General features: G+C 38.2%; 2 protein-coding genes across 2 annotated transcripts; one reads left to right on the top strand and one right to left on the bottom strand.

Annotated features, from left to right (window-relative positions):
- Positions 1-1,438: 1,438 nt before the first annotated feature.
- Positions 1,439-7,635, top strand: LOC134747562 (eukaryotic translation initiation factor 3 subunit F). Its single transcript, XM_063682130.1, has 6 exons — positions 1,439-1,597; positions 1,842-1,988; positions 3,929-4,152; positions 4,568-4,693; positions 6,126-6,278; positions 7,423-7,635. The coding sequence occupies exons 1-6, from the start codon at positions 1,489-1,491 to the stop codon at positions 7,495-7,497; spliced, it is 834 nt and encodes a 277-aa protein (XP_063538200.1). The 5' UTR covers positions 1,439-1,488; the 3' UTR covers positions 7,498-7,635.
- Positions 7,631-19,997, bottom strand: LOC134747561 (DNA repair protein XRCC1). Its single transcript, XM_063682129.1, has 10 exons — positions 19,783-19,997; positions 17,083-17,193; positions 16,773-16,859; positions 15,256-15,420; positions 13,890-14,094; positions 12,819-13,472; positions 12,203-12,371; positions 10,095-10,294; positions 8,862-9,421; positions 7,631-8,124 (listed from the first exon to the last, which is right to left on the bottom strand). The coding sequence occupies exons 1-10, from the start codon at positions 19,831-19,833 to the stop codon at positions 7,975-7,977; spliced, it is 2,352 nt and encodes a 783-aa protein (XP_063538199.1). The 5' UTR covers positions 19,834-19,997; the 3' UTR covers positions 7,631-7,974.
- Positions 19,998-20,902: the final 905 nt, after the last annotated feature.

The following is a 20,902-nucleotide window of genomic DNA, read 5'->3' as shown; positions in this document are numbered from 1 at the left end:
TATTTACACAAATTCAAAGAAACGAGGTATATACACAAAATAAAACAATATACAAAGAAATATTAATAACTGAGGATGGACCGTCATCCATTGCCTCAAAAAGGTTTTTGAATTCCTCACAAATTAGCCTCCAACTACCAGCAAAAACGTCACAGTCCGGAGCCGACTTGAGAAGTGCGTTGATGTAGATTGTAGTGCAAAGCGCGAAGCCGTGGTGATTGCCTGTACGCCACAGTGCGCGCTGAATGAAAATTGCATGCAAGTTCTTGCTAGTCTAAACCTCGTTTTAGATGGACTGAATATCAAATGAAATGAGTTTGCTTAAATAATCTACACATTTCATGTACTGCAGGTACCCATTAACAGATGTTTCAATATTTATGAATAAAATTAAGAAAAAAAAATGTAAATAACAAAACATTTACATTTCTGTTGTTTATTACTTTGTTGAAACTTATATTTGTTACATTATTTTGGTATTAATTAATAGTTATGTTAACTATACTGAATTAATTGTAAATGTAGATAACAAAGTAATATATGGGTGGTCAACCAAATCTTGTCAGTAGAAAAAGGCGCGAAATTCAAATTTTCTATGGGACGATATCCTTTCGCGTCTACATTTTTTAAATTTGCCGCCTTTTTCTACTGACAAGATTTGCTTGACCAGCTATAGTAGATCACTATATTTTGGTTGTTTGATTGTTAGTTTCTCACTGGTTTTACCAGATATGCTTAGGTTTATGTAGTTATTTGATATTTAAAAAAATTGAGAAGGTAAAGATTTTTTGTCCTTATTTATTTATATTTTTTATGAGTTGGAAGGGCCCTCCACACCTCAGCTCAGAATAATGACTAAGTAAACATGTTGTAAACAAGAAAGATGGCGATCCACATTCCACAGACAGGACATAGATGACACACGATTTTGGAATTATTCGAACACAGTGTTGCTAACCCGCGATTTTTCAAATTTGCCGCCTTTTTTAACTGACAAGATTTGCTTGACCCACTATATAAGCTGATGCATTTTGGCGAGATCCAAACTGCGAAATCGCCGTGAAGGCGTGAAGTTTGCGAACTTTGCGAGTGTGGAGTCATAAGGCCCTCAACACTCGCGTTCGCGGCTTCGCGCCGTGATTCGCCCATGAGTGTGGAGGGCCTATACGTCAACATTGCGACATGTTCTCTCCGCGAAGTCGCGCCGTGATTCACTCACTTAGTCTGGAACCTTTATATTATGCATTTAGCAAGCAGAATATTTCATCACATTCATTCCAGTCTCACTAGTACAAGCACCCAAAAGAAAAGGATGAGTATAGTTTTTTTTGTTCTTATTTACTGACAATTTGGTTTGACCAACTATAGTTCCCTTGAACATTCAAGTTTAAACGATGAAAAACGCTTCTGCATCTGTCAACTTACACATGTGGGACTGTGGGTTGTAGGAGGTGAAAAACGGCCTTAGTTCCTTTCAAACGAGCCAAAATGGCGCTCAATCTGGTTGTCAAGGTTCATCCCGTAGTATTATTTCAAATAGTGGATGCTTACGAGCGCCGAAATGCGGACTCACACCGGGTTATCGGGACTTTATTGGGTAATTGTTTTCATCGGCCAATGTTTCTTAAAGTGAAATTTTTGATGAGTTGTTGTGCCGACGTCATGCCTTCAATCTTGCGTGTTATTACTGATTTCTTAACATTTCAAACAACATTCGTATAAAAAGTTACTTCTATAGTGCATATATTGTGTTTACATAGGATTTTCGAATGAAATCCTAGTACATTTTTGTAATTTTAAGTATATATTTGAGGTTATGATTGTTGGTGTGTAATTTCCAGGAACTTGTGACAAAGGGGTGGTGGAAGTCACAAACTGTTTCTGCGTGCCACACAAAGAGCATGCAGACCAGGTGGAGGCCGAGCTCAACTACGCCATGGACGTGTATGAGCTAAACAGGCGTGTAAACGCCACAGAGAACATTGTTGGTAAGTGCTTACTAAACAAAAACAATTCATTATTTATTGCCTGTCATACAGAAACGAATATTACAATGATTTATTTATTTAAACTTTATTGCACAAAATGTACAAGTGGCGGACTTGATGCCTAATTGCATTTTCTACCAGTCAACCTTAGGGCTAAACAGAGACTAAAAATGGTGTCAGAAGAAAGGTAAGAAAATTTAATTGTATTTTCAGATATGAGGACATGAGAAGTAAGAAAATATGATTTTTTTGTTTTACCTAATAATTTGTGACATTTTCAACCAAAAGGTACTACATTGTCGCTTGTCAGTAAGGTTGATTTCTAATTGAAGCTGTATGGAAATAGCGCCTTATTGACAACCGACAATAAGTACCCTTTTGATTGAAAATGGCACATTTAGCCATGGCTAATCTAATAGTTGTCAGAAGTATTGGACTAAATTAGAAATAGGATATGGAGGGCTAGCAGGCGTCATGGAGGATGTGTGAGATGAAATATACACAAATCATGTCTCAAGTATCCAAACCATCCCCTAATTTGCACCTGAAGTATCAGCAAACAAACACACATCAAGATTGTTTACCCTTTCTCTAATGCTAAAAAAAATAAGTATGATGTGCACAGTTGTAGTGTAATATAGACTGCATTCCTAAATTAAGGTTTATGATAGTGCGGTATTTTAGATAGGTGTGACGTTCACAGAGGGTGCGATGTACTGTACAAATACAAATTTCTTTATTGTGATAACAAATGATCCATTTTTTTGTTGGTACATTAAATGGTTTATAAGAAATCTTAAAAATGTGCCAGAGCACTGGTTATTTTTATAGGAAGCAAGTAAATATAGGCCCTCATAGGCTTTAGGGTCAATGTTATTATTTCATTTTAGACAGGCAGCTGATGCTGGTACGTCTAAATCAAATCTTAGATAACTTTCACTGTTTTGTATAGTTTATCAAGTCCATTTTTAAGTTGATAATGATTTTAAATGTCTGAATCTTTGCCGTGTTGTCAATTTACGGTCTATTAACCTCCATCAGAGTTATTGATTGTAATAGAGAGGTAAACTTGAAGTAAAAAACGTGCCCCCTAATTTGACAGCTGAAACAGATGGCGCTGTACTGCGCCATACGTTTTGTGGTCACTTAATTGTCAAATGTCAACTTTTGACAATCAGAGTAACCGCATATTTGTACAGCCATACAGCTTTATCTCATTTAGCTGTTAAATTAGCACGAAATGTATCTTTGCCTCCATTGACATGAAAATATGTGCCATTCTCAACCAAAAGGGTACTTATTGTCGCTTGTCAGTAAGGCGCTATTTCCATATAGCTTCAATTAGAAATCAACCTTATCGACAAGCGACAATGTGGTACCTTTTGGTTTAAAACGTCACATATTAAATAAATTAAAATTCATTTTTTTCGAGTATCTGTGACTCATAAGTACATAATACAAACATTAAACAAAACACAAACATTAACACGATAACATTAAACAAAAACTACAAAAATTACATTACATTAATTTACATTAATTACAAAAATTACATTAAGGTAGTAATTACAATAAGGTATACATTGACACCCTTCACCTATTTCTCAATGTGTTTACCACAGTGCTGCTGGGCGTATGAAGTCCGCAGCAAAATGTGATATACGGACAAAACTTGTCCGCAATCATTTCTAGGACGCTGTTGGAGCTGGCGCGGACGCGTCGCACCAGGGACGCGGCTCGCAGGCGCATAGTAGCTTTAAAACACGCCACATGCGCTTCCGCAAACATCCCTGACGCGCTGCAATATCGTGGCAGCCCCATCAGCGCTCTAAACGCGTTATTATATTGTACTTGTAGGGCCTTATACGACTTCTAGGTGAACTTTCGCCACAGACTGATATGTTAAACAAACTTATTTTAAAATGAAACTTATATTCCAGGCTGGTGGGCTACCGGCAACGAAGTGACCAACCACTCATCCGTCATCCACGAGTACTATGCACGCGAGTGCCGAGAGCCCGTGCACGTGACGCTGGACACGTCGCTGCAGGGCGCGCGCATGGGGCTCCGCGCGTACGTTTGCGTGGCGCTCGGCGTGCCGCGCGGGAAGCAGGGCTGCATGTTCACGCCCATCGATGTCACACTCACTAGCTATGAGCCTGAGGTAGGTTCACTGCAGCACTATCCATGAATGTGGCACATAATGGTCACTGATATATAGGCACACCGAGAAAACAAAAAAGACCAAATACAAGATGGAGAGATGAGCTAGGGAACTTTGACAGATACTGGTGGAGAATAGCACAGATTATAAAGGAATGGGAAAAACTGGGGGAGGCCTTTTCCCCACACGCGACATGCAAATAAATACATATAATAAAATTGTAATTTAGTGTATCTAAAAAAAATATACTATTCAAGGATAGTGTTTTAGATAGCTGCAGTTTAAAAAATATAATTCGATAAAATTGTGTACCATTAACTGTCAATGCACAAATTCATTACTGCTTCACTAGTGACGCCCTTGTAATTGATCGATATTTCGCTACAATTTATTAAATTTTCATGTATCTTTCCAGATTGTAGGTCTACAACTGTGCCAGAAAACGATGGGTCCCGGCGGGCGCTCGCGGCAGGTGCAGCCCGCGCCCGACCTGGCGCTGGTTGCTGAAGCGGCCACCAAGCTGGCCTCGCTGCTGGACCAGGTGTGTGGAAACGGTTCAAAATAACGTTACACGTTACTTTTATAATTTTAAACTAATACAGGACTTAATCGCGTAAAAACTTACGTTTATTCCTTTCCTTCCTTCCTCCTATATGGAATATTCGGTATCTGGCCGCCGAATATTCAGCCGGCGGAACTGTACAGGCGGCACATCGTGCAGATTTTGACCTGTTTCGTAGTGAACATTCGCGCGGACTTATTTCTAGGTTCGAAATAAGAGAATGGAATGTTTCAATTGTTTTAAAATAATAAACGAGTACGATTATGACTATTTATGATCATGCCTGTTTCTTAAATGCAATTTGTTTACTCCGAAATCAAACAAAGTTACTATCTGGTATCCGGCCGGGTAGTAGGTAATATCCGGTGCAACTCTAGTCAATTCGTACGCACACTGACATTAGTATGGATATGATGGTTGTTCTTGTCTATTTGACAGCGTGATAAAACGATGTCCATCGCTTTCAATTCCGCTGTAGTAGAAATTGACTGTTGTTTTATCACGTAGATAAAGCTATCCATCCATACTAATATTATAAATGCGAAAGTCTGTCTGTCTGTTTTCCCTCTTCACGCTTAAACCGCTGAATCGATTTAGATGAAATTTGGCATAGAGATAGGTTAAGTCCCTGAGAAGGACATGGGATAGTTTTTATCCCGAAAATCATCCCTTAAGAAAGTAAAAAGCGGGGTGGAATTGAGATAATTAATGAAGCGTCTGCTAATTGGTGTACAAAATATGCTCAAATTGAATAATTGCTATGAAAAATTTTCCAGGCGCTATGCTTGCTTTAGCTGCTGTTAGTAAGTCCGCGCAGACGAAGTCGCGGGCAAAAGCTAGTAATACCATAAATACATACGTTTGTAATGATATTTAAATGATGTCATTTAGTTGTCGTGAGTCTCGCGCGCACCAATATATATACAGACAAGTACGAGCGAAATGCACGATAACTAAATGACATCATGTACATATCATTCTGATGTCAGTGCACGTTCGAATTAGCCCGTGTCAGGCGTGGCTCACTCCGCTATTTCGTCGCGTCGCTACAAGTACATGCGGCCTACAACAATTTTGGTGTTTAGCCATAGTAATTGCCGCGCACCGCTACGGAACGGACGCTTGCTCTCGCTTGCGCCACCTAGCGGTCATATCTGTCATAATAGGCGTTTTGTTAGAGAGTGAACCTTCAGTACCTAGTATTATTATTTATTCTGTGCCCGTGTGAATCCCGCTTACGAGTTTAGGGTCTCGGACGAGAGTTATCTTATCTTATCTTATAGTTTCGGGGGCCCTTACGGATACACTTCGACCCATAGGGATCTTTTGTGCAGTTACCCCCTAGGAAAGATCCGTCCGCTACTCAACGGACGAGAGTTAGTAAGAAAGGCATTTGTACAAAATGTTCCAGGTGCTGGGCTACGTGGAGGACGTGCTGGCCGGGCGGGCTGCACCACACAACGCCACGGGGCGCGCGCTGCTGCAGCTGGCGCAGGCCGTGCCCGGGCTCGCGCAGGACTCCTTCGCCGACGCCTTCGCTAACAGCGTCAAGGACCTACTCATGGTACGGCTTACAGTATTAACTTCTTGTCACGTTTCACGTTGCCAAAACGCCTGAATCACTATTTAAGCCTTTATGAGGCAGAGGGAATATATTATTCCCATAAACTTTTTTTATTCAAATCTTGTGGTACAGAAGATTTGAGATTTTAGTAGAAATGGCTTCACCGTTATCAAATAAAACGTTCACGAAACTATCGACACCCAGGAAACCGGAGCTTGATCGCGAAGTGCATCCGTACTGACGAGCGGACGACCTTAAGAGGCCGGTGTCGATTTTAGTCGCATAAATGTAAAATTGATAGATTTAGTCCGTGAAATTTTACACCTTTTGTTGCCTAATTGAAATAACAAGTACTGGTTTCTATTAGCACGTCTTCTTATCTTACCTTTTATCAGATCAGTTTTTTGAAAACATACTCACTAAATTAGAAATGTTTGCTTTTCTGATGGACGTTTAGGTAAACGCGCGTAAAGCACTGATTTTGTCGCTCTTATTTGTAAATTTCGTAAAGTTTGGACTGCTAAACATGGTAATTTTGTATTACACATATCCTGTACTTGACGTTTATCAGACTACATTTTTATTATTATGACTTTGAAGTAGTGTAAATGAAAGTTAGACGAAATCGATTTTCTCCAGAAATTACTTCAAAACAAGTGACAATTTCTCTGTAAATCGAATTAATTTCAACGTAATTTTGATACTTAAACAATCTACAACATTTGCTGAAACTATTCTTATACATGAATTTGTATAATTTACCACCATGATTTTTTGATGAATTTTTATAAACTGCCCCTTCTCTTCATGCATTACCGGTGACGCACGGTCGCGAGCTCATTATTAAAAGGCAAGATGAGAAGACGTGCTAATATAAATCAATACTTGTTATTTAGATATTACGTAACAAAACGTGTATAATTTCAACGACTAAATCTATCAATTTTAAATTTTTGCTCCAAAATCGACTACGGCCTCTTAAAAAAAATTGTTTATTCGGTAAATATTCGGCAGTTCGAACCGAACTATTCGGCCGAATACAAATATTGAAATATACGCCGAATACCGAATATTTTCTTTTCACATAGATTTTACAACAATTATTTATTAACATTATTTTAATGTAAACTATTTCTTTTTTCAGGTGGTGACCCTAGCCCAACTAATTAAAACCCAACTTCAACTCAACGAGAAACTTACTCTCCTCACCTCACAGTAACGTCTCAAATTATTTCTTGTCCATTGAAAATACAATTTTCGCGATATAATATAAATAACCATACAAACGTGAAGTGTAATTGAAATAGCGGATAAAAAACAATCATTTTATTTGTCAATAAATTGGTTATTATAATAACAGTTTTGTTTTGATTATCATTGCAAATCTCAATCCTTACGCGGTTAACACTGGCGCGGACCCGCACGCCCTTACGGTGTGTGAGCGAGACAGCGCTCTTTCCGTCTTCCTAGCATAGTCACGGCTTCAGCCACGGCTTATGTGAGCCTGTGGTATGCTTGGCAACTAATCCCAAGAATTGGCGCAGCCATTAGTTTTTAGAACGACTGGTAAATATATATCGTACCGAAAAACTCGTTGTTATTATCGCTCCGTCTGTGATGGGCTTTATTGTTTCCATACGTCGGATTTTATGGCTTTGACTTTCCATAATCAAATAACCAAAATTAAATTCTTAGTTTAAAGCTTATATTCTTCCACATCAGCAAGCTGTTTGTCCTCATGGCATCGCCACAGCCAGTCCGCGCGCACACGGAGTCCATTTCTACTGTTACCGGCGCCGAAGCTCAGGACGAAACTGATTTCGCTGTCCGAGTCGACTGCGGACGCCTGCAACAGTTATAAAAAAAATATATGAATCTTCTCAAATGATTTTTACGCCTAATTAAACAAAAGCCATTGTTTTTTTTCTGCGAGCGGTCGGCCATTGTGTCTGAGCGCGTGCCATTCTTAGGCGTAAAAATCATTTGAGAAAATTCATAAACATGGTTGTTACAGTTGTCGGTAGTGAACGGTCATCTAGTTTCATTTTCATGGCGGCGTAGTTGAGTTAACGCTGTCAAAGGAATTAGTAAAGCTAGTTGTAAGGCACTTTTTAACATAAAACTGCTTGTAACTTTGCTTTTAAAGTTTTAATCAACTACTAGCACGAAAGAAACTGAAACGAGTGAGAAACGATTTGACCATGATTAAAGCAATTGTAAGAAAAAGTTATCAATCCGGCGCTCCTGCAATGGGGTTGGCCTGTCGAAATAATTAGCAGATGGCGCCAGCATAGCTTGCCCTGTAATTGCCCTAGAATTGTGTCAAATTTTTGTTTTTTAAATGCCCTGGATGCCAGCCCTTTAAGCCCATTCTCATAGAAAAAGGGGCAAGCTATGATGGCGCCATCTCTGCAAACCTTTGACATTTGCCAACCCCATTCAACAAGAAATCGCCCATATGGCTAACCAATAATATGTTAAGTTATTTCCCTAAAACGTGACACGTATGAACATATTCCGGAGAATATTAATCCTATCCTGATTTGTATTTATCGCAGACGCAAAAAAAACTAGTATACTTACATCCATAACAACCCCACCATACGCCTTTACATATCTGCTCAGTAGCTCCTTATCAAACCCAGCATCCTCCACACAATCATCTATCAAAAACGTATATCCATCGAAGAAGTCTGGCAACACACGCGACTTATCTATCTTCTCCTTGACCACTGGTTTCTCTTCATCTGTAGAATCTCCAGAATCTATAGTAATATTAGCTTGGATTCTTTCATCTTTAACGAAAGCCACATCCGAATCTGAAGACATGTTAGAATAGTTGAGGTTTTGTTTCGCTGATTCTTTATCTGACCGTTCTCTGCTACGTTTTCGTGAGTTGTCTTTACTAGAACTTGATTTTGGTGACTTATCTCTGCTAGTATGTGGTTTTGGTGATTTTTCTCTACTAGTATGTGGTTTTGGTGATTTTTCTTTGCTGGTTTGAGGTCTTGGTGACAAGTCTCTGCTTGAATGGGGTTGGGGTGGATCTCTACTGGTGGTTGGTTGTGGAGAGGGTGATTTATCTGTGCGTTGTTTTTTTTGTTTTCGTAATACTTTCTCGATTTCGTCGTCAGTATCGCATTCTGTAAATGAAAATGATTCGTTGGGTATAGTTGAATTTTATCGAAACCGGCTTATTATTACTGTGATAAACAAAAAAATATGAATTAAAGCTTTTAGTTATCGCCATTCCATTACTGACACAGCTGATACTTCTTCGAGTAGTTTTTATGAGGGTTTTAAAAAGAAAAATTGTCATTTTGTAGTATTTCTCAAACAGGTAGCTAGCAGTTATACTGTATTGTACTGTAGGTATAAAGATAGTTTATTTTTCAAGTAGGCATATTACAATGGGCTTATGAACGTCAAATAAAGCTACGCCGGCTCTAACCCAACACCTCTGACCCCAGAAGATTTAAATCCCTTCTACTTATAGGAGGGCATCCCAATATGAGAAATGAAATCATTAACTTTAGTCAATGGATTATTCGCTCTTTAGGAGTATTTGGATGTCTAGTGGCAATTACCTGAAGCAGTCTTACCAACGTCATCCCATCCAGCAGGGGGCTGGACTTTCTTCTTAGGTTCCGTGGCGAACCATTGCCACGGAAGCAGCCTTCTCTTAGTTCTCTTCTCGCAGCACTGTTTGATCCACTCTCCTACCATACCGTTACGCTATGGCGCCCCAACAATTTCGAACTTTTACTTGAATTTAGTCCGAATGCTTGGATATGTGTAAAAATGTTTTTTAGTTACCTGAAGCAGTCTTATCATCGTCATCCCACCCAGCAGGAGGTTGAATCTTCTTTTTGGGTTCCGTAGCGAACCACTGCCACGGAAGCAGCCTTCTCTTGTCGCAGCACTGTTCTATCCACTCTCCTAATACCACTATACAGTTGCCGCCAGATGGGGAGCTACGGACTGTTCGAAGTTTTGGCGTGTTTGGGAAGGCGCATCTGTATGAAAATTCAAGAATAAAAAGTTCAGTAGGACCAAGTTAACTCTGCATGGCATTTGTCATTGCAAATAATAAAGGGATATTAATAAAGGGAGAGAATATTCTAACATACGAAAATAATATTAATGATGCCTTGGCTGACATACATAATTGGACATTTCATAATAATTTAAACATAAATATGACAAAGAAATTTTTTATTCAATTTCATTCATATAATAGTAATCCATTGCAATTAAATGTTAATCATAATAACTCTTCCATATCGAGTTGTGAAAGTATAAAGTTTTTGGGATTATATATTTACCAGCATCTTAATTGGAAGGAGCAGGTCGACTTTGTCTGCAGCAGATTAGATCGATTCGTATTTGCGTTAAGAAAACTGAGACACACTATGAATACTGCGGCGTCGATTACAGCCTATCATGGTTATGTGTCCTCGGTGCTAAATCGGATTGCTACTTTGGGGTAACTCCGTAGATGCCGAAAGAGCCCTCCTGTTACAAAAGAAATGCATCCGCGCAATAATGGGAGCTTGGGTACCCGACAGTTGCCGACCACTCTTTAAGGAATTAAACATACTACCATTACCTTGCATGTATATTTTAAAAGCGGTTCTATTTGTAAAAAATCGCCCAGACATATTTAAAATGAGATCTGAGTTCTTCTCAGGGACTCAGAGATCTCAATATCAAAATCTAATATATCAGCCAAGATGCAACACGGCTATATACAAAAATAACGCGTATAATATGTGTATCCTACTATACAACAGTATGCCTGTCAATTTAAGAAGTCTAAACACAACTGAATTAAGGAAGAAAATGACAAGCTTTCTATTAGAACATTGTTTTTATAGTGTCAAGGAGTATATTGAGCACAATAATGCGAATAATTAATATTACATACTTATAATAATCAAATTCAATATAAATTTTATGTAACGTAGTTATAATCAACCAATGTGATGTATTATATGATACTAGTCCAAGTGAAATATATTAATCGTAATTGTAATTGTTATTGCATGCATTAAAATTAAATTCAATAATAGAATTATTTTCAGTCTAACATATGTGCTAGACTGATAATTAATTGTTATGTAGGGACTATAAAATTTGCGCATCGTTTAATCACGATAGAATACTGTTCAATATACTACAATAACATCCTGTAACTAAAATTAAGTATTCTTGCAAATAAATGATATTGATTGATTGATTGATTGAATAACAAAGTGTGGCCATGTCGTCATTTATGTCAAATTTCTAGGAAAATATGACATATAATGAATTAATGACACGCCTTAACTTTTGTTTTATTAAAATCAGTGCAAATTAGTTTAGACGGACTCATCATTCATCAAATGATTTCTAAAAGTATGGAGTTCTACTTTTTACTTGTGGTTAATTGATGGTGAAGCTGCCTTCTTAGACAACATAGTGTGTACCTAACCAAGTCCGAAACCTCCTTGATGGCTTAGATGGCCCAACATATGCTCGAAACTTGGGTTATTTTGCTTGTATAAAAACAGATAGAGTATTTAGCTATGCGAACTTACCGTAACATGGAAAAAAATATCACTATGAAAACTAAACGTATAATACCGCACCTCTCGAAGGACCATCATTCGGGCTAGTCATTTCCTCCCGCGGGAAAGTGGTTAGGTTAATGTATCTTCGTGTACGTCAGCTACCGCTCCGTTGGTTTATGGATAACTTATCCAGGATAAGCCAACAAAACACGTCAGCTCTTTTTTGGCCAGATACTAAAATGACCGTCAGATTGTGATTGCAGGACGATACTCTAAAAAAGTTGTCCACCCTCGGAGTTTGTATGGCGTGGAGGGGCGCAGAATAGGGCAGAGTGGCGTTCTCCTGTGTCAGAGGCAAAAAAGTAGACTCACATAAGATGTGTGCAGGTGGGGCTCCAGTCGCGCTCGAAGCGCGCCCCCATGGCCACGGCGGCGTCGCGCAGGCTCGCGCGCCGCGGGTTCTCGTACCCGCTCAGCGCGAACACCACTCCCGACAGCAGCGTGTGAGGAGTGGAGCTTACTGGCCCGGGGCGGACCACATCTAATTTTATGAATAAATTATTAGATTAGTAGCCAGCAGAAAATAAAACATGATTTTTAAAAATTTATGAAAAATTGAAATTTCATTGAAGTTTGGCCGCCTCAAAGCGAGAATTTGTTGGAAGTAATCACCGCAATCGGCCAAGTTTCGTTAGGACAGTACTTAGCTGTTGTCCAGTGAATAGGGCGGTTGGTTGGTATACCAAGGGCCATAAGTTCGAATTTTACCGGAGGCATTGATATTTTTCTTTATTTTCGATGATAGATTGGTAATAATTCAGAGCGCAAATTAAAAAAAAACTATCTCGCTACCCTTACGAAAACAAAATAAAAAAGGCTTTGATAACAAAATTCTTACCTCATCAACAAAATACTCATCATCAAATACTTACGCGTATTTTTTTTAAAGAATATTGAATATAAAAATTAAAATTGTTTGAAACCTCACCTTTACCTTTCTGCCGGTCATCAGAATGTCGTCTTTTTCTATTATCTCCGCTCGCTCCTGCATCTTTTGTCCGCGATTGTGAACTATTTCCATCGTCTCTATTCCTTCTGTCATTATCTCTAGAACTATTCAAATTATCTGTATTTCTTTTACTGTCTTTAGAACTTTCTTGACTTCTAGAACTACTCAAATCTTTGTTTCTTCTGTCATCATGTCTAGAACTATCCTTACTTGTAGAATTATTTAATTCTTTATTCCTTCTATCATTCTCTTTAGAAGTGTCTTTACTTCTAGAACTATTTGAATCCTTCTTATCTTCTTTGTCATCAAGAAACTCTTTAAAGTTCTTACTGGCTTGTTCTAATCTGTTAGTTTTTTCCTTATCTTTTCTAAACAGATTTTGCACAGCTTCCTTCTTTTTAGTTTCTTGTTCTTTCTCATCCTTATGCCTCTTTACTACAGAGTCTATTTTCGCGTGCGGTTGTTCATCATCATCAGTATACATGAGGTTGTCTTTTTGTCTGCTTGTGTTGAAGTCATTGGTTTGGTTGGTCCGATGGGTATTAGTTTTAGCTATGGGAGTTTTAACTAGTTTTGTTGAGGAGTCATTTATGTTTCGGAGTGCTTGGGATGATGCTTGTCGTATTTGGGCTTCTGCAAAAAAATATAAATGACATATGTTACATTGTTGTTGTATCTTTAAATAGGAGGAAGTAATTTTTTAAATTAACCGAGTAATACAATTCCAAACCCTAAAATAAATATATATGTATTGCTTGCAAAACAATTTTACATATGTTTAATTAGACTTCATATCAATATTTTTAGTATCGGCGGCTTGTTGCACTCCAACCGAAAATGTAGACAAAGAGACGATAGGTTATTGTGTTTGTGATTTGTATCGTATGGATGCGATTCGCAAGTCGCTCCCATGTTTGAGCGAGACGACGCTATGCACGTATTATAGCGACATCCCGCATGTACATCGGAGCGACGTGCGAATCGCATCCAGTGTGATAACCGTCATATTGGAACGAAACGAAACACGTCGTTAGGTATTTTGGTCCTTACCAGTATTTTTACTCCCTTCACTCAGTCGATGCTTAGCGAACAGCTCCCCCGGCCTGAAGTCATCCTCATCCGAGGAGTACTGTCCCACTGGCACGGGCACTGTTACTCGAGTAGGTACGGCCGGTGCTGGCACAGGCTGCGGTGATGGCGGCTTGTCAGACTCGGATTTGTCTGTCTCGAATATGTGCACGAAGGAGAGGCCGTACTGGAACAAAAATATATAAATATCCAAAAATAAGTTTTTTAAGAATTTTAAGGAATATTTTTCGTACTTACACGTCTTTCATAAAATGTCATTAAATATTATAACTAAAACAAAACGTATTATTAGGGTTCCGTACCGAAAGGGTAAAAACGGGACCCTATTACTAAGACTCCACTGTCCGTCTGTCTGTCTGTCCATCTGTCTGTCACCAGGCTGTATCTCATGAACCGTGATAGCTAGACAGCTGAAATTTTCTCAGATGATCTGTTGCCGCTATAATAACAAATACTAAAAAGTACGGAACCCTCGGCGGGCGAGTACGACTCGCACTTGTCCGGTTTTTCTTTCAAATATTTCCCTTTAGCTTTGATACATAAACATTAATTTAAAAAAAAATATTGGTTATTATATAAAGTTATTTATAAATTAAATCTATGAATACAAATAATAACATGAGGTAACTATTAGTCAACCCCGTTCGTTATCGCTCCCGGTGCAAAAGTGCCTATAATGCTCACGGCATTACCCCGCTGGATGGCTATGGACAGCCTCTGCACCAGGAACGATTTGGAGCGGGGGTCCTCTCCCTTTTGTCTAAGCCGATGGCCTATGTCACGCACAAATTGTTTCGCGTCAGCACCCCAGCAGCCCATCATAAAAATATTTAACATAGTTCAAATTTAACATTTTTAACTTTCGCGGTTTGAACACTTATTAAATCACATTTACATTTATGTGTAGTGGATGGTTTGAAAATGTGATGTCTACCTCAAACTTTAAATGCACTTTTCGTGGGGTAGTCACACAAATCTCTGTTTTGACATTTTGCTGGGACGTCAGTTAGCCGCGACCACGACCAGTGAAACCTGTGTCGAAGCTTCGGTAAATAAAGGTAACAAAATAAATTCGCGATAGACCCGTTTGTAAATATGATTTAACATATAGTTCAAATTTGATTATGGAACAATAATATATAACACAATTCGACCTAGTCTGACAGAAAGTTCAAAGCTTATGTTGTGAACTAGCCTGAGACTACTACGATTTATTATAATAGAAAACATCCTTAGCTCAGGAACAAAATCCATGCTGCATATTATTGAGGTAATCAATAAAGAACAATATGAATGCCAGTTCAAGGCCAAATGATAGTTAGCATACCTTGCAGTGCTTGTTATAAGGCTGCGAGCACACAACTCTGACTCGATCCCACTTCTGAGCTTTAGCAGCTGCAAGCTGCTCAGCGCTGAACGAGCGCACGCGCTCCACGCCGGTCCCGCGACGCGAGTCCATAGGCGATAGGAACACGCTTGATGGGACCAGTACCTGAAAACAATACTTGTTATTTCAATGCAAATAATTGTGTGTAAATTAAATAAATAAATTCTTAAGGTCTTTTAATAGTTACAACGGTATATAAAAATATTGCTGTTTTTCAGTTTATTATATAATACTTTAGTTACTAAAGATATTTATTGAAATAGAATTAGTGAAATGCTAGGAATGTAATTTTTTTTAATTTTATCAATAAAAGGAATATGAATTTGAATGGCTTGCTATTGGATAAGTAATAACTTTTTGTATGATTTTATTTATTAGCAGTCTGTATATAATATTGTCTTCGGTTACCGCGATAGTTACTCATGAAATAAAACTATGAAAACGGATTATATCGCGTATATTGAATTTATAATACATCCCGACGTTTCGAACCCTTTACAGCGTTCGTGGTCAACGGGTGACTGAGGAAAAATTACAAAGTGCAAAAATACCCACATACTAAAATAATGAACAATCATAGACTACAAACTTTAAGGCTGGTTGTACATGCAAAAAAAAATCGGTTCATAAGGCTAGTTATACACTACAATTTTTTTCAAGTAGATATATATATATATACGCGATAAAAACTACGCCGGCTCCAACCCTACACCACGGACCCGAGAAGATTTAATTCCCTCCTAAATTGTAGGAGGGTATCCCAATATGGGACCGGCAACAAACTCGGCGGGACACATCTTTTCAAAACATCAGAATGTCCAGCATCATCCAACACTAAGGTCTCACAGTCTATGTCTCGCTTGCTCCTTTATCAGATGGACTACAGGATCCCAAGCTGGTGGTAGAGAAAAGCCATCTTCCCTATTAAAGGTTGGATATTTCTTAGTCTCAATGGCCTCGCGCAGCATTCTGGGTATGTAACGCTTCTCCTTGGCAAGAACCAGAGGCTTATCAAACTTGATTGAGTGATTGGCTTTATCCATGACATGCTCACAGACTGCAGACCTAGGTCGACGGTGCTTGACATCAGCTATGTGTTCCTTCACCCGAGTGGAAATGCTCCGTTCATATGTCGGGCAGACGAAACGGAGCATTTCCACTCGGATAAATTCAATATACGCGATATAATCCGTTTTCATAGTTTTATTTCAGTCTGTATATTTTTAGAAATCGTAAATTCTTAATGGTTATGGCGAAATATTGGTACCATTTATGAATGTATACTCAGACACACTCACTTTGTCAGTAGGAAAAGGCACGAAATTCAAATTTTCCACGAGAAGTCAACTCTTCGCACCCAATTTTTTTAAACTTGCCGCTTTTTTCTACTGACACCAACATGGGTGTGCCAGAGTTTAGAAAAAAAGCAATTAAAACATTTCCTTGCAAGTACTTACTTCAAATTGGTCATTTGGAGTCTCTGAGCGCCCCACCAGGACTTCTACTAGGGCTGCATGGTATGCACCAATGTGAACTGTAGAAATCTGCAATCAAACATACATCTAAAATTATTTACATTAGCCTAAATTATTTATATTATAAAGTATGCCATTTTGAGTCTAGTAACTGAGTAAAGTTGAAATAAATTAGAGATGTAGTTATTATGTAACTATACGGTATTTGTCAAGTTTTCCAATGTTCGTATTTGGCCGAATTATTCAGCTAAAGTGCCGAATATTCGGAAAATACTTTAATTGTCTATTATACCTGAACTGCATGTTTGAGCTGCAGCACAACTGAGCAGGACGCCTCCCCCGCTTTGCATAGCCATTTCTTCTTGCTCACTTCGTATGCTAGCAAATTGCTTGCTGGATTCTCCTGTTATCAATAAACATACATTTTAGGATTTTTTTTGTAAATAAATAATATTATAAATTATAAATTTTCACAGATTGACCTAGTCCCAAAGCAAGGCTTGTGTTGATGGTACTACTTTACCAAATCTCTCGTAGGTAAACTGGACAGTAAGCTTCACTGCTATGGAATCTTCCTCGACCTATCTAAAGCTTTTGACACCGTCTCTATCCCCATTCTCGTTTCGAAGCTAGAAAAATCGGCATACATGGCGAATCTCTCGACATTATTTATTTATTTAAGCCTTTATTTTTCCTTAAATAGTTTTACATGATAAAAAAAAGTTTTCTAATATTATTGTTTTCCATTTTTACTATTTTAAGGACCCCTGTTGGGTATAGGCCTCCTCCATATCTTTCCACCTTTCTCGGTCTTTTGCCTTGATTAGCCAATTTTCTCCGGCTGTGGCTATAATATCCTTGGACCACCTTGTTATGGGTTTTCCCGCCTTCCTTTTGCCATGGGGTCCTGGCCACTTTGTGACTTTGTTGGTCCATCTGTCATCTGTCAATCTTCCTATGTGGCCGGCCCATCTCCATTTCTGTTTCAGCACAAACTCGAGGGCATCTATGATGTTTGTTTTGGATCGTATGTACTTGCTGTTGTCCTTTAGTTTTATACTGAGAATGCTCCTTTCCATGGCTCTTTGGCAGGTTCTTATCTTTAATTTGTTCTTGTTTGTGTGCACCCAAGTTTGAGAACCGTATGTAAGGCATGGTAAAATGCACGTGTCCATTGCTGTTTTCTTATGTTTTAGATTGTAATTTCCTTTTAGAAGCTCTTTTAAAACTCCAGTACTTCCTCCAGCTGTTATGGATTCTACGGTCTATCTCCTGGCTGTTGCTGTCAGTGTCGAAAGATATTCTCTTGCCCAAGTATATGTAATGGTCTACATATTCAAGTTCTTTGCCTTGTATGTGTATTTTTGTAGGGGCTCCGTTAGTCATAATTTTTGTTTTTGTATGGTTCATTTCTAATCCGACTTTACAGCTTTCCTCGTTCAGCTCATTTAACATTATTTTTAGAATGCTGGTATTTTCTGAAAATATAGCTATATCATCTGCGAAACGCAAATGACTTAAGTGTTTATCGAATACTTTAATTCCTTTTTTATCCCAGTCCAGTTGACAGAATATGCTTTATAGCACAGCTATGAATAACTTTGGTGATATTGGGTCCCCTTGTCGGACTCCTCTGCCTATTTTGAAGTCTTTTCCTCTCGTTTCGAGTTTGACTCTGCTAGTACTGTTTTCATATATATTCCTTAGAGTGTTGATGTATTTAGAGTTTATCTTGCAGTCATTGAGGGCCTTCCAGATTGCGTTGTGGGAGATGCTGTCAAATGCCTTGGTGTAGTCTATGAAGGCTACATAGAGAGGTTTGTTGTATTCTTTGTATCGTTCTATGATTTGTTCCATTGTGTGGATGTGGTCTGTTGTTGAGTAGCCTGACCGGATCCCCGCTTGCTCTACTGGTTGGAGATTGTCAACCTATCTAATCGCACTCAATGTGTTAAAATCGGCACTTACTGTAGTAATGACGAACCTATTTGCTACGGGGTACCCCAAGGAAGCATCCTTGGTCCAACTCTCTTCCTTGTATACATTAACACAATTTAAAATATCATTAACATCCATTTAATGATTTTATAAATGTCATCATCGTCCAAATATTCTTTATAAATTGCTGTTCTGTTTTAATTTAATTTTAATTATGATTTTTTACATTGTGATGTGTGGACCTATGTTGTCTTTTTAATAAACGGATTTATTTATTATTATTAAAAGTGCTTGTTGCTAGGCCTATTTGAATAAAGAATATTTTGACTTTGACTTTATCAAGCTATGCCAAGTTTCTATCCCTAACTACGAGATATTTACATACGCAGACGACACGGCTCTGCTTGTGTACGATAAAACCTGGGAAGGGGCCAAGATCAACGCTGAAACCGCACTAGTCAAGGTCATTAATGCCCAAAAACGACAGGGACACCCTGTCTGTAAAATGGTTTAATTTATTGAGCTATATCTATTATTATGAAATTATTAATCAAAGATGGACAAAAATTTACCACATTTATGAATAAGGAGTGAAAATTCCCGATATAAAATATAAAAATTTTTACATTTTGAAAGACCTCCATCTACACTAGCGCCCCTAGCGGCGAAATTAAACGCAGTAGCACTCATTCTAGGGATTGACCTCCATTAATATTGGAAGCATATTAGTATGATTATGATTCCGTTAAGGGCTTATTACACTTTGCTAAATTTAGTGACTAACAAGGGGGACGCCGCTATACGTGAGACCTGAGACGCGATAATAGATACATCCTATCGTTTACCCTCTTGTTAGTCACTAAATTAGGATAGTGTCAAATTGTAAACAAAGTCCTAACCTGTAGAAACACGTTTATGCATTTGCATTTTATTGCACAATACCTTAAGGTTGTAACCTTGAACGTAATTCCGTGATTCTCGCCTTACTAATAAGGATTAGTTTTACGAATGACATTACGAGATACGATATATAACGACGATAACATGTACTAACCGAATCTTCGCTGCTAAAACTCACAACGTAGTCTAGTTTTACTCGAGGCATGCTGTCTGTTTCAAAGGTAAGCGCGAGATGAAACACTGAAGGAAAATGTTACTTGACGTTCCAATAACGACTGTAAAATAGTTGTAATCATAATTAACTTGCTGTTAAGGAAAGAAACAAACGGGCGGAACAAGCGCGTAATTTTACAAACATTTGGCTGTCAAGTGTCAATGTCACTATGACAGTGACATTTCGATTACGCTTGGTTTTACGCATAGGATTTAAAGCGGCGTAAAATGCGATTCAGTATTTTTATTTTTCTGCTAGGCTAGCACATGATTGGCGCGACAGTATCTCGCCCGCGTCCTCTTTAATTAACAAAAATAGAGAAAGTCGGGTAGCCTATCTCGCGGGAGGAATGAGACATCATTTTAAACATATATAGACAGAGAAAATCATACTAAAGTTGGTCAAGCAAATCTTGTCAGTAGAAAAAGGCGCGAAATTCAAATTTTCTGTGGGACGATATCCCTTCGCGCCTACATTTTTTAAATTTGCCGCCTTTTTCTACTGACAAGATTTGCTTGACCAACTATATCTTTGTCTTACACTAGTACTAGCACCCAAAAAAAAGGATGAGCTAGTTTTTTTTGTTCTTATTTATTGACAATTTGGTTTGACCAACTATACATAATAACGGTGTGTGTTAGTATTTTATTTGCAAATGTATGGGTGCTGGACCAGATTTTACTTTTACAATCACATATCTTTTTACTAAAATCAATGGAGTATAGACTAAGTATGCTTATTCTACTGTTACACTGTTAGTGACAAAATTGGTTTGCCAGACCATATCAAAGATTTATGCATAAAGTTGGTCAAACCAAATTGTCAGTAAATAAGAACAAAAAAAACTATACTCATTATTTTCTTTTGGGTGCTAGCACTAGTGTAAGACAAAGATAGTATGATTCTCTCTGTCTATGTTTGAAATGAGACAGTCCTTTGACAAGCTATAGTTGGTCAAACCAAATTGGCAGTAAATAAGAACAAAAAAAATTATACTCATCCTTTTCTTTTGGGTGCTAGTACTAGTGTAAGACAAAGATAGTATGATTCTCTCTGTCTA

This window comes from Cydia strobilella, chromosome 15, assembly GCF_947568885.1.
Source record: "Cydia strobilella chromosome 15, ilCydStro3.1, whole genome shotgun sequence".
In the NCBI taxonomy this organism is placed as follows: Eukaryota; Metazoa; Arthropoda; class Insecta; order Lepidoptera; family Tortricidae; genus Cydia; species Cydia strobilella.
Note: the sequence above shows the minus strand (reverse complement) of the source record. Positions and strands in the feature narration are given on the sequence as shown.